This window comes from Eriocheir sinensis, chromosome 39 (genome assembly GCF_024679095.1).
Source record: "Eriocheir sinensis breed Jianghai 21 chromosome 39, ASM2467909v1, whole genome shotgun sequence".
NCBI classification, from domain to species: Eukaryota; Metazoa; Arthropoda; class Malacostraca; order Decapoda; family Varunidae; genus Eriocheir; species Eriocheir sinensis.
In genome coordinates, this window is record NC_066547.1 from 13732369 (window position 1) to 13750303 (window position 17935).

A 17935-nucleotide genomic window follows, 5' to 3' on the forward strand; every position below is an offset into this window, starting at 1 on the left:
CAGGAAAAAGTTGGCCCCGGAGACGTTCGACAAGGTGGTTGCACGCGCCAACTTGGAGCTGAGGATCGAAAACCGTCCGCCAGCCACCTCCTCCCAGGGCACCCGCTCCCACATCTTCCTTGGCTGAGGGTCACGCCAGGCTGGACACCTCTCACTCGCGCCACGCCCCGCCGGTATCACATCAGAGCTACAAAAACGCACGCACACGGCCGCCGCACACGACCCTTGAAGCTTCGAACTTTGTTTATCTTCTCTTCAACGGCTCTCATTTTAGTTGTTTAGGAATTCGGCACTTCCAAATCGAGCACTTATAGCTGTATTATTATAATTATTGCACTTTTGTAGCCTCCTTGGAACAGTAAAATCATGCAAATGTAACCAAGTGCTCACCAATATACATAATACCGTACATTTTCGCAAGGGTGTTGAAACCCTGATTTTAATCATTAATGGCTCCCGAAAAGTTGTACCTACCTAACCTTTTTTTTCAGGATAGAAACAAGTTTCAATGTGTATCACTTGTTGGTGATGCAGAAATTATTTCTAATACTCAAGAGTTTAGTACCATTTTTATATCACATTATCAGCAAACAATTACACATATCTATAAATACTAATAGCACTGAATTTCTTTTCAGTTATTGTACTAGAGTTTATAAGGTTTATCCAGACTGAGTGTCATTTCATGACTGTTTATTAAAAAAAAAATCATACATCATCTGAATATTAAATGCAGTTATTTAGTACAGAGAATGTCACATTGCACCATCCACTGTGCCCAAAGGTTATGCATAGTTTCCTTTTGACACACTGACCATCAGTATGACATTCCTGAAAAAATTAATACGCATACTCTGAAAACACAACACACAGTAGACGTAATGGAAATACAATAGGTGATTAATTTACTACTTAATGTTGTACATCTGTGATGCAGAAACAGCATATGTAATCAAAACAGCTTGTCACTTGCAGGTATGTACTAAGTCCTGCAATACCATAAATAAAATCACAATACATTGATAAAATACCAAATGTCACGGTGTAACTTATGCATCCACATATGACAAAAAGGGATGTTGAGCATAGCAGATGCAAAAGACCTCTTGACATGATGCACAATGAGAAACTCCTGACCCCTCTAAGCATAAAAACTCTCATGAACAAGAGCCTCTCACAGTTTCTGCTGTGGCATCCAGACTTTTCAATATTATTTCAACAACTCCTCATTAACAAAGGAAACTTACCCATTTGCAGGGCTATACTTATGATGTGCAAGTGCATTGATCTATTCTGTACAGTGTCTTTGTGCATCCTATCTGGCTTTTATGGTACAAAGAATTTTGCCACATTATTAAACTGTAAGCATTAACCATTTAAGTGGAATTATTAATTTACCTTAATTGATCTTGATTCTGTATGAATTACTGAAACTTAAGATGTGTGTGTGTGTGTGTGTGTGTGTGTGTGTGTGTGTGTGTGCACAACTAAAATTGTATATTCAACAGTATTACATATTTTCTCTGATAGAGGCAACAAAGCAATGACTCAGATCTAAGGTGTAAATACATTATAATAAGTTAATAACCTTTGAACAAATGCACAGACATTGGCAGGCCTGAGAATAACTTGAATGGTCTCAAATAAGTAAGTTGTGAAACAGTCTAATGATAATTTTTCAACAATCGTACCGAGTATTACTTACTGTATACTTATGCTTCTTCACCTACCTCCATCTTCCACCTTTCTATACATTCACTCATATTTTAAAAAGGAGGTGTCAAGAAAGAAGGCAAGAAATCTACTCAACTAAAATAAAATATTGTAATTATTTGAGAGCAGTAGACCCCAAAATTTATCTCTTACACAGGCACATAGAGCCAGAGAGAAAAATCAGTAACAACCATGAAGAGTTGAGTAAATCACACTTCATATACAGTCTAACCCTATGACAGTTCAGATTAAGTAGATGAAAACGAGGCAGCTTTATGCCTTCTGGGGTCTTGTAAAAATGTGAATGTATAGGGATGAACATTTGGGGATAAAATCAAAACAGAGACACCATGTCCTTACATCAGGGGTTAGTCGAGTAAGGTGTGATTTCTATCCACTGAGCACAAGTGTTATGTGAGTCCATCTGTAAACTTACTTATCTTTTTTGCACCCCTATTTGCTTTCAGTGCAAATAATTATCAGATGGATCAATTATTATATATGAGCCAATGGTAATTTCCCTACTATTCTTGTACAAAATTGTATGTAAAAGTAGCATGTTTGTGCTATGTACTTTATTCATCACAGAACATTTCAATCACCAAGATAGTTCATAAAGATTTTTGATCTTTTACCCTAAATGTTTGCTTCTTAAACACACAAAAGGCTGTTTTGACCTATTTCTGCAATCCCCTCTGTAAGAAAGTAAGGCAAAGGCAGCCAGACTGAGTATATGAGCTGTATTTACCTCAGCTACCAAGGAGCCCTTGATTTTATATACCATAAAAGAAAGTCATGAAGATATTGCCATGTCTCTCTCTCACATACATTCTAACTTTGCAGAGTTGATAATTTTGTGTCCCACTGCTAACAAAAGGTAGTCCTAGCTTTCTCAATGGTACTCTGCAGCTGAAATCTTTTTTAACAAAGCCAATTAAATTTCCTGGGTTCTGCTAACATAAACTACCCTAACCCTTAAAATTTTCTGAATATGAATTCCTATCAACTAACTGGAAAAACCTATTGTATATCTTTTCCTGTCACAGCAGTGGGAAAACACTTTAAGGACGGAAGTGAGTGGGATTTGTCTGTTGTTCAAATGTACCACACTTGCTTCAGATTAATTCAAGTCTCTAAAGGTACATACAGGCAGTTTTTAAGAATATGAAAGGTAGTAATTAAACTGTACTTGATTTATGAGTATGTTAAGGCTATGCCTGAATTGGTCAAATTCTTGGATCTTCCTGACTTTTTTACTTTGATTGTCCTGTCAACTAATTACTCAGGTTGTCAGCTGACTGCATTCATGCATGATGAAGAGTGAAAAATAAACACATCAAATGGTGTCTAGCACCAATGCCAATCATTAGCATGCCTTGACTTGTGCACATATGGAGTAGAATATGTGATATTAATCTGAAGCTGCCAAGTTTACAACTTGTTTCCATGCACTATGAGACATAAAATAGTACAGCTGACTTACAATATGAGATATGATAAAATAGTACAGCTGACTTACATATAGTTTAGGAATAAGAACTTGTGTGAGAAAGCCAGGTAGGCATATTATGATTAATTTGTACTCAAGAACTGACACAAAACAAGTTTTAAGGTTATCATCTATTAACAATATTGGTCAAGTCTTCTGTAAGTGGTTCTTAACAGCCCAGCAAATGCATCTACATATCTTTATCAAGGACTAGAGCTCATATTATTACAATTAGTGAATGTCAACACTGAAAAAAAAATGGTTATCAAAACATATTAAAGTCTAAGGATTAATCAGTAATATTTCATTTAGTTTAGTTATGCAGTCTTATTAGCTTATGAGATAAGGCATGCAGCTCTAAAGATTATAGGAACATTAATCATTAGTACTTTGGTTCCTTTATAAATCAGTATATTGCAAGTTAAAGCTTGGTTGGGAAATCACAGTTTTTGCAAAATAAATCTTACGTATTATTTCAACAATTCTTTCAGAACATTAATTCAGAATAAATTCCTGTATTCAAGAGATCACGAATCACCTTACAGTTCACATGGAAAAATGCGATAATTCTCGATATCTAAACACAACACGTTAACAATACAAAACAGTCAAACATTATCTGAACCTCACACAATACAGCTCATGTCAACATACAGCCTTGATATATAATACAAATAAAAACATATTCTTAGTGCATACACACAAGTATGAATATCTATATATTTACATCTTTCATTTTTTGCAGTAAGCAAGAAGAATATACCTCCAGAAGGCTTTTAGAACTTAATATTGTTCAGCCACTTAGTAGCATACTGAATGATTTATTGTGATGCTGTTATCAGGCAATTATGGCCCTCCCTAAAAGAATTTACTACCCATAACTTTAATATATATATACTATATATATATATATATATATATATATATATATATATATATATATATATATATATATATATATATATATATATATATATATATATATATTTATTTATTTATTTATTTATATATATATATTATTTTTGTCATAGCAAGAAAACAACTTTGTACAATACATTCACCAGAACATGCAGTTCTTGCCTTTCTGAAGACACATCACAAACTAGTAGAAAATTGTGCATCAACAATCAGTCAAGCTGAGAATGACTGTGCTCATTCACACATGAGGAATCACCCCATTCATAAATTAAATAAAGTAAATTAGGATTCTTCCACTGATATATAAATAAAGCGATAAAAATAAGAGCAACAGTTTCTATAAGAATATAAAAATGTGAGGAGTCTGCAAGAGGTTGGTTGGCCTATACAAGAAAGAAAACAGACTGCCAACATTTGAATATTGAATAACCTGTATTCATTTTCACACCAGAAAGTTTAAGTGGATGTGGGACAGTGCTGGATGACATATTACAAGAAAAGGTGAAACAAAAAGCAGAGTGGATATTAAAGAACGAAAGGAACAAAAAGTAAGAAGCAGACTGTAAGCTACAAGAAAAGTTCTAACTAGGATAAAATATCAAAGAAGACAGACTCGAAATACATGTTAGTCAAGGATGGAAGAACAAGATAAGGCAGCCAACTAATATCAGTCAGCAAAGTGCAAGAGAGGGACTGTTATTGACATGGTTCCTCAGGGCGAAGAAGTGTCATCAAACACATCCTGGTGGTACAAAATGAGAAGCTCCACAACTCGAGGCTCTTCAGCTGAGGTGACCAGGGCAAGGAGGTCATCTGGCTGCAGATTCTCCTTCAGTGGTGCCATCTGGATGAGAGTTGGGGCCAAGACAGTGCTGAGGCTGGTGGCTGACATTTTATTGACAGCACTGTGCTTGCACACCCTGAGAAAAAGAGGCAAGAGCAGTGGTTATATCCTGCCATACAAATTCTAATGCCTATAGTCCGTTTCATTCCGTCTGTCCACTCGTGAACGAAGATGTGGCACCTGCGCATTGTTAGGCCGCGGCCACACAGAAAGCGAGAAAGGTAGCAAGAGCGAGAATGAGAGCGGCAAGGCGAATTTCTGTGGCCACACAAAAAGCGAGGTGAGGCGGGGGTTGTCATGGTAACGCGACCCCGCAGAGCAGTGTAGCCTAGCAACGCTACACACTCCTAGCACCTTGCTAGCACCCACCCCGTCGGCGCACACAAGAGATGAGGTGAAAAGTTCTTATAAACAGTTCCGTGCTTCATTTATTTGGCGTTTTATGAAAAATTAGTATACACCATCGTGTTCAGGAGGCTATTCTCTATAAGATGGAATTGTTTATTTTAGCCTTTATTTCATAGCCGCTGCAAATGATAGCTATATGTAAAATGTGTTATAAACATTACGGAGTGATTATTTAACTTCAACTCGTCACTATTTATTTAGTTTTTGTTTTATTGAGTTTTCACAAACATATTCGAGTTCTCCAATCACTGCTGCGTCTAACGGTGTTAACCAAAATGTCCTATCTAATGTATGAGTTGAGTTACGGCAAAAAATATAGAAGCATGTCTGTGATGTCAGCATGTCACACCTTCTGACCGAGAGATCTCGCGTGAGAAAAGTTAATCGTCAACTCTCCTCTCTTTATCTCTTATCAGCTCGTTTTCTCGCCATTACCTGCTTGCTGCCAGTGTGGCCACCTCCATTGGTTATTATGTATTAAAGTTTCTCGCTCTCGCCTGCTTTCTCGCTCCCTGTGTGGACGCGGCCTTAGTTCGTGATTGCATGAAGATCAACTTTTTATTTTTTATTTCTATATTTGAATGTTTGTGTATACAACGAACCCTCACACCCTCTTAAATAAATCGCAAACATACTGTTTTCCATCGATAATCTACCATACAGGCACATAAAAAGACAAGCTTGTATCAAACAGTATATTCATATCATACTTGAACGATCTATGGCCTTTCAACTTTCAAATCACTAATCTCTAATATATTAGAGATTAGTGTTTCAAATACCTATAATTCAACTCATTCCAGGTAGTACATAAATTGACATCTGCCTCTGCAAGTGCCTATACATAAGGAATTTTGATAATTTGTTGCATGTAAACAACGTGGGTAATATTCAAAGTAGCCTAGCATCACAATCAAGCTATTATTTACTATTTCATGTTCTTTCGAATATTAATCCTTATTTACATGCAGTAAATTATTACAATGCCCTTTGTTTGTACTTGCAGAGCCAGATGTCTTTATGTACCTGAAATGAGATGAATTATAGGCATTTGAAAGACCATAGATCATTCAAGTATGATCTGACTATACTGTTTGATACAATCTTGTCTTTTCGTGTGCTTGTACGGTAGATTAATATTATATCAATGCAAATCAGCATGTTTGGGATTTATAAGGATTGAATTTTTTTTGTATGCATACATAGCATGAATATCAATCACAACAATTGATTTTCACGTATTCACGAACTAGCAATGCACAGGCGCCACATCCATAAAAATTCCCGCTTTGTTGGTGGACAGATGAAACAAAATGGACTATAGTTTGTTGATTCATTCACTGGGTCTCCACACCAGAAAAATATCCACTTGCTGCTAGCCATATTCTTTCTACCTTTGCAGATGCCTAACCCTTATTCTCCCACCCTTCCTATGGCTATTCTGACCCACTGTATATTTCATAGGTGCCTTTTTCTTGCACAAACTGCTTTTACCTTTCTTACATACACAATCTGAGTTATCTCATTCTCTCATGACCTGAACTACACAAATTGTTCTAGCCTGACTTGCCATCCTCAACATGATAGTACTGGTCTATCAACCTACCTTGAGCTCTGATGTCCTAATTGCTCTAGGACATCTTCTTAAAGGATTGACCATGGCAGGGGAGATCAGTTTACACACTCACTCATTACAACACTTACATCTCCTCACCTGTCTCTCCAACTGGTATTTTTCAACCCTATCAATCCCCCTCAGAAGTAGTCTCCTGACACCCCCACCCTTGACTACTTGACTCCTACACTTTCACACACTTCCCCTTCTGAATCTTAATTGCTTGTCCATACCACCTCAGTGAGTTACATTTCACCTATTCTACCATTCTGCAATCTACACCATTGTTCTAACATCCATGGGGCATTTCCTATACACATCTCCACTACCCACTCTATTCCACTTTGCTAACCCACATGCTCCTTCTAAGAAACTTCATCTCTACTGAACATATCCTTGTCTGTTGTGACATTTTGTGGCCATGTTTCTGAGGCATAAGCCAAGGTTGACAGACATTTACTCATAATTATATTGATATTGATAATAATGATGATAATACAAAAGTGAAAATATCAGCTGAACTTCCTACACAAACAATGGAATACACATATGAGGGATGGAAGCATACCTGTCCAGGTGGAGGATGATAGCCTTGACGGTTTTGTAGTGAGCGGGAGGCAGGGTACGCAGTGCCTCTTTCATGGCTGACACTCGTGCTTCAGGATCACTCAACTCTGCACAAACGATAATGACGATAAAGCCAAAGGTAAGGTAAGGTTGATGCATTCACTAAAGCTGTGTGTGGCTGCAGTGCTCATCTCTGGCCCTTTGAGTATGTGGTGGGTAGAACTAATGATCGATTGATTATGTGGCAGTAGATGAAAGGCTTAGAAAAGAAATTTGTGATGCGGAGGTAGTAAGAGGAATGTTCGATGGATCTGACCATCTTGCAGTGCTGGCAAAGTTAAAGCTGAAAGAAAAGTGGGTGTTTGAAAAGAAAGGTGAAGTAAAAAAGGAAATACTGAAGATAGAAAAGTTACAGGAAATAGAAATAAAAGATGAGTATAACTGTGAAATGGCAGAGGCCTTAAGTGAAAAATGGGAAAGTGTAAAAGATACTACAAATATTGAAAAAAGTTTTTGGAACATTTAAAGAAAAAGAAAAGAAAATGAACAAGTGAAAAATACTATGATCCTTTTGGATCAACTAATGTGTAAAATCAATATTATAAGTGTTATCAAGCCTATTTTTTGTCATAGGACCAGTGTCAGGGCAAAAGGAGGGTCATCAAAGCATCTGAAGAATACTACCATTGTGCTATTAGTCTATCTGAGTGCTACTGCAATTTGCTGTACAACATGTCCTTTCCAGCACATTAAAAAACAGAAACAAAGCAACAAGTACCAAACATTCTCAGTAGAATTCCACCCGTAAAAAAAATTAAAACCCTACTTTCAGGGCAAGAATTTTCAAACCATAAAACTAAAAGTAAAAGCTCCTTAACCTCTTCAATCCGGCGACGCCGACGTCGGCGTCCGACGTCATCATCAGTCCTCTTTTAAACCTCTTAATCTTCTTCCATTTCCACTTAATTCTCTTCTAAACCTCTTTAAGAGGAAGTGGAAGAGGATTAAGAGGAATTTAGAGGAGGATTGAAAGGTTTAGAAGAGGATTAATCCTCTTCCATTTCCTCTTGACCCTTTCCATACTGTGACGCCAACGTCTGCGTCACGTATGGAAAGGGTTAAAAATTTTTTTACATAAAACAACTTTTTCAATAAAAAAAGTTTCCGGTGAGGGCTTACTGCTTGCTATCTGGAGTTTTGTGAAGCAGGAGGCAGTGATGGGAGAAATGGGCAGCAGCCGGAGGTATGACTTCAGTACCCCCGCCACCACATTAATGTCCCCCACCGCCTTCTCATTGAGGCTGACTTTATCACCATCTGTAGAACACAAAGGGTAACATAAGACATGGAGGTCAGGTCACTTTAGAGGGATAAGGAAGAATTTAAATCAGAGGCAGGACACAAAACTCTGGATGAAGTAATGAATAAGGCTGTGGTGGGGCAGGAGAGCAGAGGGTATGAAGTTAGGTGAACAACTTGAAACAAAGGTAAAAGAGCAGGAGTGAAGAAAGAATCTTATTACAGAGACAGACAGCTGAATACAAGACAGTCACAATGCAAATATCACAATGGTCAGGTAATAATAAAGTTTGGTGAACTTTAAATAAGTACATACTACAGTGGTTGTCAAAAATATTTTTGTAATATCAAAAGAGATTTGTAAAGCTTAAGCAATAGATCCTTTTTTAATCTCTTTTTGAGACATAGGAATGGATAATACGTGGCTACATATTCCACTACACGTTGTAACAGGCAACTGACGTCTTTGTAGTTCCTATGATACGAGAGGTTGAGTTTAGGACCCCAGCCTTCTCGTAACAATCCTTGCCTAGAACAACCATCAAAATTACTATAGTCATGGCCTGTGCTTCCTACCCTGACTTTGCAAGATATGGGGCCACTGATGATGATGATAATGTAAAAGTATCTAATTTTCATGCATGTGCAGGGGCGGTTTAAACATTGCAAATAAGCAATTAAATACAGTAATTGTTTGCAAAATTACCTCAAAACTTGGAAGCCACTGAAACACAGGAATGAAATATGAAAAATATACTGTCCTTCAAATGGGAAAACAGTGTCAGATCGACATGGGACTCAATAAATAAATGAAATAGTCAATTTATCCTATAAAACAATGGTTACTGCAGACATGACACTCCACTCCATGCATGAGGATCAGGTCAGAGGTGGTAATTACTATGAAACAATCCAAACAAAAATAACATGCTGGGCTGATCCTCTTAACTCACACAAAAAAGCTGCAATGGACACCCACAAAGATGATAGCTAGCAGAAGAGTAATAATGTATAATGAGAGACTGAGTAGTAAATTCACTGTTCTGAAGAAAAGAAAACGATCAATTACGATTAAAATTAAACAAAACAGATGACAGCGACAGAAGTAACACTCTTGTAAAATATGATGGAGAGGCTGGGAAAGATGAGTACAATCTCAGAATGACCACAGACAATAATTATGCAAAGAAATATATTTTTCAGTCACTCAAATAACTAGATTTTATATTTATTTATTTATTTATTTTTTAGGTGTTGCCTGTAGCACTGGTACGCTGAGGTGAGGGTCCTCTTGGGTGAAACAAAATAATCAGCTATAAACAGAAATAGCAGAAACAAGGTAAAACTGTATGACTATGAATTATGTAAAACACACATGTGTATGTACACATGCATGTACAAATGCATGTACAACAACGGAGCCTGATGCACAGGGCTAACTCACCCCTCTCAAAGGCCAGCTTGAGTGCCACCACCTGGTCCTGTGAGCCTGGCACACGGTATATCCCCTCAGACATCAAGCCTCGTGCCTCAATTTCATTGATGCACTCTGTCACCACAGCTGGCACCTCTAGTGATCCTCTGGCCACACTGGTAGTCAAGTCAACCCCAAATATACCTGTAGGGGGTAAAAGAAAGTTAAGATAAAGTCTTTACCTGTTTCCAAAATTTATTTTTCTGAACTGTGAACTGTTCTGAATGTTTACTGAATAAATTACTGCACATAATAAAGGTAAACTCACACAAAGAAATCACGAATTGATGAATAAATTATTCAAGGTACCCCTGTTCGAGAGTTATTTGTTACATTAAAATGTAAATGAAAGTATACTATACAAAATATAATGAAGCTGAGGTCTTACTCTGAAGGTTCTTGAGGTCTGGAGAGCAGTCATTGGGAACTCTATAGCTGCATTGCTTGTGAGCCTTAAAGCCACAGTCCTGACACTTCACTCCCTGAGACACAAACCCCCACAAGAAGTGACCACAAAAACCACACCTGAAAGATTCATTGGTGGTCATCCCACAAAGGTAAGTGTTCTTAAAGTGGAGCTTCAATACACCCAAGGAGTACTGAAATGGGTTCACAGGGCATATAAAAAATGCAGCTCAGAAATTAAATGAACACTGTCTTGCACTGTTTGGTAACTAACAAGCACCCAAAACAGTTTAAAAAATTTACCAGCTTATCCAGTTATCCTCTTTTCTCATATTTTCATGACAAAGATAAGAAATTGGACAATGTATGCAAATATTGAAGAGGGGATATACATGTAAGGTTGACTGTATGGTTGGGGGTATTGAGGCTGATAAACTTTTAAGAACCACTGCACTAGGGAAATAAAAGTTATAACAAATACTACACATATAATCCAATATAATTTGCAAAGGATAAAATGTCCAGAAATACTTCCAACTTCCTTACCAAATAAGGCCACTGAAGGTGTTGACACTAAACCTGTGAGGCCTTTGGGTGTTCAACTCTTTGGGCGAGTCAGATGTCTGGGTATCTACTTCCTCCTGGATAGAATCAATGAAATAGGTTGGCCTATCAACTGTATTTGCTGAAGGATGATCATTCTGTAGAGTAAATAGGTAGTTTAATTACAGACAATTTAGAGAACACCACTGACAGAAAATAGCCAATATTGTTAAAAAGGTTTTGTTTAAATTTTGCTATAAATTCACTAACAATGACAGCTTTATAAAAGATATTTACAAATCCAGTGGGTGAATAATTCTCTACCACAAAGGAAAACCAAAAAATCTGTAATAAAAAATAGTAAAACAAATCAAACTTAATCAAGAACAATTATGTGGCAAGGTGCAGGGCGGGGCTGACCCCGCAGCAGCCAACACCCCACCAGCCAGTTTCAAATGGAAGTACTATAAGTGAGTGAACATGAACATGGAAAGTTTTCCTGCATGGCAAGGAATAATCATGAAAAAAGGTGTAAAAAAAAAAAAAAAAAAAAAAAAAAAAAAAAACTGCTGACCCACCTCTTTGCCAAGTGGTGGTCGCTTGGGGGTCCGGTTGCATCTGGTAAGGGTGTAGTAAGGGGATTCAGAGTAGGAGGCAGCCTGCATGGCCCGGAGATGGTCGCCAGCATGCAGCTCAATATAGAGACACACAAGCCCATCGTGCACCAGGCTGTGTAGCGTGTCAAAGCGCTTCTCCCCAACATAATGCTTCTGACCATCGTAGTACAGTCTATAGTGCTTAACTTGCCGATCAAACCTGGAGTGAGTGAGCTGGTGAGAATTACTTCCAAAGGGTGAGATAGATGGTGGAGTTGTGTAGGGAGGGTGAGGGCGAGAGTAATGGAATAGAAATGGGGGATAAGGTGATGGTTTGACTGAGAACTGAGCGTGGTGACTAAGAGGTGATTATGGTGATAGGATAAGGAGGATGGAAAGAAGTGGTGAAGGGGTTGAGGAGGAAGCAAGTAGTTGAAAAGTCAAGGAAATAATAGCAAGCAAGGACAGGGTGAATGGGGTGTGTGGAAATAAGGAAGATGGTGAGTGATATTGTTTGAAACCTAAATGCAAAACTTCAATTCATAAAGCTCATTAACAGGCATTGTTTAAGATTTGATTTACATTGGTTTTGCTGAATAGTATAATCAAAATATGTTTGTTTCCTTGTATGTTTTTTCATCTAATGCCTCTCTCTATCCTTGGCCATCTCTTACCAAATGCTGAGAGTGGAGAAGCCTCGTGCTCTGTCCCTCTGTCGCACCAAGTAGGCTCCCTCCTGATCAAGCAGCGCTTGGCACTCATGGGCACTGATGTTACCGTGATACTCTAGGCCGTAGTAGGGGGGGCTGTCTGGGGGCCGATCAGTGCAGAGAACAGCAGCAGGCTTTGGTGCTTCATGCTGCAGCTGATAAACTGTAAAAAGACAAAGCTGCTGTGTTGTACTTGGATGCATTTTTTTCCAAACTGAGAGAGGATTTTGAAAAATAATTATTCATGGAGAAACAAGTACCTAAAAAGAATAACTGCCATTGATACACCACTGAGGCCCTCTGACTAAATATTTAATCAATTTAGCCAATTTATATATATATATATATATATATATATATATATATATATATATATATATATATATATATATATATATATATATATATATATATATATATATATATATATATATATATATATATATATATATATATATATATATATATATATATATATATATATATATATATACTTTTCACATAAAACAATATTTCAATATGGGCCTTGTGCAAGTTCACTAGCAAATGTGTCGTTACAATGTGTTCACATACAGGAAAAGACTTTTGATATAATTATCACACGACTTTTTTTGTGTGACGCACTTCGCGTCATGAGCTCGGCTTATCGCTACTTTCCACTGCTGGAGGATACATATCTGTGCTGGAAGATGCTTCAGATCAACACATTAAAATGCTGCCTGCTTAAGAATCAAGGCATTCTGAAGAAACTAATATATATATATATATATATATATATATATATATATATATATATATATATATATATATATATATATATATATATATATATATATATATATATATATATATATATATATATATATATATATATATATATATATATATATATATATATGCACATCAACACTTTAATCCAAATTACTAAATATCATTTTACAGCTAATTACATAATCAAGTTTTTCATCATAGCAGTGAAAATTCCATGGAATCATACCATGGAGACAGAGAAGGCACAAGTTTCTTTGGTTCTGTTGGTTGTGCAACATTGGCTGTGTTTAATATCCAGATAGTCAATACAGGTGTCCATCAGCAGTGTCACAAGAGTACAAGCTATATACGGTACACAATCCTAACAACACTTATAGATAGTATATCATAGAAACACAAAATATTTCATTCTTAGCAATGAAAGTGTCCTGTGTTTTTCCTGGCTTTACTCATAAAAACAGACACAAGTAGTCAAATTGACACTATACCCAAATGGCTAATGGCAAGCTGCTGATAGTGATATTGGGATCTGATATGTTTAAATGTACAGTGTACATGACCAAATGGTGAAGATATTATTAGATTACTTATTACAGACAACAGATGGGTTGGTTGCAGGAGATGCAAGTGATTTTTGAGTAATGGATATCTATTGGTAGAACACAGGTTTAGTAATAGTGACATGACACAGCAAAGGTAAATAGAAATAGAAATGTTGTAGCATCTGTAAATTCTGTTTACATGAATATTTTTCAAGTATCTTTGTAACTTAAACTATAGAACTGAATCATCTTCATCATCTTCTTTAGTCATTACTAGTCAAAAACAAAACAAAGACCTCTCCCAATGTTCTCCACCTCTATCTGAGTGATGTTGGTGCAATGCATTTGCATATTATCCAATTTCATCTCTCCACCTAGCCACCTGCCTGCTCTGACTTAAACAATTTCTGGGTTGCCATTCTGTTACTTTCATTTCAGAATTTTAATATCAGGCATAGTAAAGTCAAAAGGGAATAGACTAGGAGGAATACATGTATGTCTTAAATCATCAAGTGGAATTTTCATTCACCTTTTAGACAGATGTGGCAGCTGTAGAGCCATCCTTTTGCCCCCCTTTATACCTCACCAGGAGTGTCTTGTGCTCATTGTTTGGCTGTCTGCTCCCTAATTTGGCTACCTATTCCCAATGTGTATCATGAGTTTTCACAACAGCTAAACATATAACTTGCAATTATGTATAGAGGACTTTCTATACCAGCTGTACACATAACAACTATAACCCTAATGCCTGCTGCTCCAGGGATCTACTTACGGAAAGATTTCCACATGTTGCTGCTCTTGTCACCTGCAACAATGAGGAGGCATGTTAGATAAGAACAAGTAAGCATTTGGCAATTACATTTGCTTCAAAATTGGCAAAATGACTGACATTTCTGAGGGTTACGGTATATTAGGTAATAATTTACAGGGATTAGAGGGTATCATCTTGAATAAAAGCCAAGAGGTGATGTTCATCTATCTGTATCTCTTACACATTGTTCCCCATTCCCCCAAGGAGGTGCCCATAGCAAAAATGCCTCCAACTTTTCCTGTTCCAAATTTCCTCTCAGCACATTCACTCCATTGCCTCTTTCAATAATCATCCATCTTATTGATCCATTTCACTCGTGGTGTTACTCTGACATCCTCACCCTTGATCCTGCCTTCATAGACTCTCTTCACACAGTCATCCTCATTCATTCTCATGGCATGTCCAAACCATCACAGAATATCCAGTTTCACCCATTCAACAATTCCACTCCCTTTGCTTTCACACCCCCACCAAAACTCTTATCCACATCTTCATTACTTTCTTCATCCCAACTGGACACATCACATGCCCCTCTTATGTTGTTCATTTCTTTCACATATATTTGTGTTTGCAATGCACCACTCCAAACCCATGACTGATGTACATGACAGAGTTGGAGGAATACTACTATTTCTTATAACCTTCTTTATGCCCATGCTCACACTTCCTTTCATAACTCTAACACACCTATTTACTGGTCTGTCCTTCATTGCTCCCTCCACACTCCTATGCTTACATAACTGTTCTTAAGTACTTAAAATCAATTACTTTTTCCATTTTCTCTTCCTTAACCCTGGAATGCAAACATTGGGTAAAATTAACCGCAGCTTTTTGTCTCCCCTCTGTTTACAAGTGATAAGGAAGGGTACGCAGCTGCCCTTCCACGTATTCTCAGTTCCCCATAGCCTCTTGCCCATATTTTGAGTTTTATTCATGACTGCGGTCAATTTCACCCAATGTTTGCACTCAATCGAGGGGAAGGTGACAATTCCAAATATAAGGCGAAATTCACCGTAAGGGTAGTGAGGCAGCCAGCGTGAGTCTCCAAGGACCAGCAACAATCGCTGTTGTAGCTATTGTCCTTCGAGCCAATATTTATTGTGTTCGGGAATTTATTAAGGTTTAATCATTGACAAATAATGCTCATTTTTGTTCTTACTTTCAAAACAAAATAAAAATAACTTATTATCTTTGTACGGTGTTAATATTATGCTTGTAAATGAAGTGAGAGTTGTATTTTCATACGTTGATTTTGGATTTGATAGTGAAAGTAACATTTTTTTATCCTTTTCTTAATATTGGGTTAAATTCACCCATTGTTTGCAGACGCATCACAAAAAATATTGTTTGCATTTAAGGGTTTATCAGATCTTAACTCTATCGTGCTCTCTGCCCTAACTCTGTATGGTTTTGCAAAATCAATTTTCTGTTCTTATGCCCTCTCAAATACTGTTGCTTTACTCTTACCAACATTTCCTCTCATTTTTTCCTCTTACACAACCTGCTCAATTCATCCAAAATTCTCTGCAGCATCCTCTAATTCTCTACCAAGAATACAGTATCAGCTGCAAATAAGCCTGATCCCTCTCACTTTCAGCCTTGCACACAAATCCTTACTCTGGCTATCATTTCTTTCAAACAAACAACCGTACACATAATAGTAATGAACCCAAGAGCAATAACAGAACTGGAAACAATAACACTTTCTGGGGGTTGAAGGAGCGGAGTCCCTTAAAGAGAGGTTACATTAACATATGTATTCACCTCATTTTTAGTGACCCTAGAGCATACACCTGCCTGATAAACCTTAAGGTCACTAAAAGACAGGTGAATATAAATATGTGACCTCCCTATATGGAAGCGGTCATTCCCTAACTCCTTCCCAAAATCTTCCTGCTTGTAGTTTGTTTTTATTGTATCTGTATTTATTACTAAAATTATGAAAACACTGAAACATAAAGGTGTACTCTTTCCTTAACAAATACCAACTCTTTCTTTTATATATCAGTAAATACAGTTATTCAATATTAACCTATTTTGGAAGGGTTCCTTCAATTACTACTCCCTTAGTTTCATAAGCATCCATCACAGCTTCTCTTAGTACCTGGAAAGCAGCTATACACAAGTTTTTTGCTAATTAAAAAGTCTTGTTGCAACACAATCATTACAGTTTTGAAAGAAGAAACAAACAAAATTTCATCTAAACTAAATCCTGGCTGCTCTTAACTTATTGGTAGGCTTAAAGCAGCTATTTAGCACTGCCTTGTAACCAAACTTGTGGCAGGGAATGTCACAAAGAAAATGTGATCAAGCAAAATGTAATGTTGTGGCAGGCAAAGGCATATATAGCTAAATGATGGTACAAACAAGGCATAAATTAAGGAATATACAATGATGCATACATGAAGGTATTAATTACTTACTAATAAGGCATCAAAAAGGTGATAAACAAGGCATACATAAGGAGCAAATTATTAACAAAGGAATAAACAAGGCAGGTGCAGGCATAAACAAACACAAACAAGGTGTGAACACTGAGACAAACAATGCATAAATGAAGACAAACAAAGGTATGAACAAGGCACAAACAAAATTATAAAAAGAAATAAATGAAGGAATGAAGAAGGCATAAAAGAAAGAATAAGCAAAGCATAAACAAGATAGACAAATGGAATAAACAAATGAATGAACAAGGCATACACAAAAATGTAAACGAAAGCAGAAGTAAGGCATAACGGAAGGAATAACCCAGGCATAAACAAGGTAGAAAAAGACACATACGAGGACACAAACAAGACACATAAGAACACACACACAAACAAACAAAACACGCAATCAAGACATACAAAAACACAAACGAAGAAACAAACAAGACATATACACAAAACAAGACATACACACAACAAAAAAACAAGACGTAGACACACAAACAAGACACACACGAAGACACAAACAAGACAAACACACACGAAAGCACAATCAAGGTAAACAAGCCAAGCAAAATGTAAACAAAACAAGGCCCGCCCACTTTCTTCCTTACTCCTTTATTCCCTTCAACAATAACACGCAAGTCAACGTACCGCTCCCCGTCGTCATGTTACAGGCGTCATATAATTTCCGAGGAGGAGCTTGGAGAGGAGTGAAGTGTTTATGGCAGCACTTAAAGGAGATACAGAGGAGCACACGTCCCCCTCTCGCCGCCCCTCAGCCTTGACTACTTGGCACCTGGC

The 17935-nt window shown here is 37.1% G+C and overlaps 2 protein-coding genes across 5 annotated transcripts in view; one reads left to right on the forward strand and one right to left on the reverse strand.

Annotated features, from left to right (window-relative positions):
• The window catches only part of LOC127009033 (coiled-coil domain-containing protein 177-like), a 21996-nt gene extending 20534 nt beyond the window's left edge, over positions 1–1462 (forward strand). For all 3 annotated transcript variants that reach the window (XM_050881698.1, XM_050881699.1, XM_050881701.1), the window contains one exon: positions 4–1462. In XM_050881698.1, the coding sequence (XP_050737655.1) occupies positions 4–127 (124 nt within the window). In that variant the 3' untranslated portion in view covers positions 128–1462. The remainder of the gene's footprint in view (positions 1–3) is intronic.
• Positions 679–17935, reverse strand: LOC127009034 (N-chimaerin-like). 2 transcript variants are annotated; one of them, XM_050881703.1, is made up of 10 exons: positions 17786–17935; positions 14667–14699; positions 12546–12744; positions 11854–12091; positions 11279–11373; positions 10716–10852; positions 10298–10471; positions 8734–8871; positions 7556–7661; positions 679–5040 (listed from the first exon to the last, which is right to left on the reverse strand). In XM_050881703.1, the coding sequence occupies exons 1-10, from the start codon at positions 17799–17801 to the stop codon at positions 4833–4835; spliced, it is 1344 nt and encodes a 447-aa protein (XP_050737660.1). In that variant the 5' UTR covers positions 17802–17935; the 3' UTR covers positions 679–4832. The 2 variants fall into 2 exon arrangements, with proteins under 2 accessions (XP_050737660.1, XP_050737659.1); XM_050881702.1 differs by having other exon boundaries at positions 11279–11433.

What these genes read in the sequence shown, in the direction of transcription:
- LOC127009034 (XM_050881702.1), bottom strand. An exon ending in GACCACCACTTGGCAAAGAG is followed by an intron (nt 11,434 to 11,853) that starts GTGGGTCAGCAG and finishes TTTACTCTACAG; the next exon opens with AATGATCATCCTTCAGCAAA. An exon ending in AAAACTCCAGATAGCAAGCA is followed by an intron (nt 7,662 to 8,733) that starts GTAAGCCCTCAC and finishes TCGTTTGTGCAG; the next exon opens with AGTTGAGTGATCCTGAAGCA.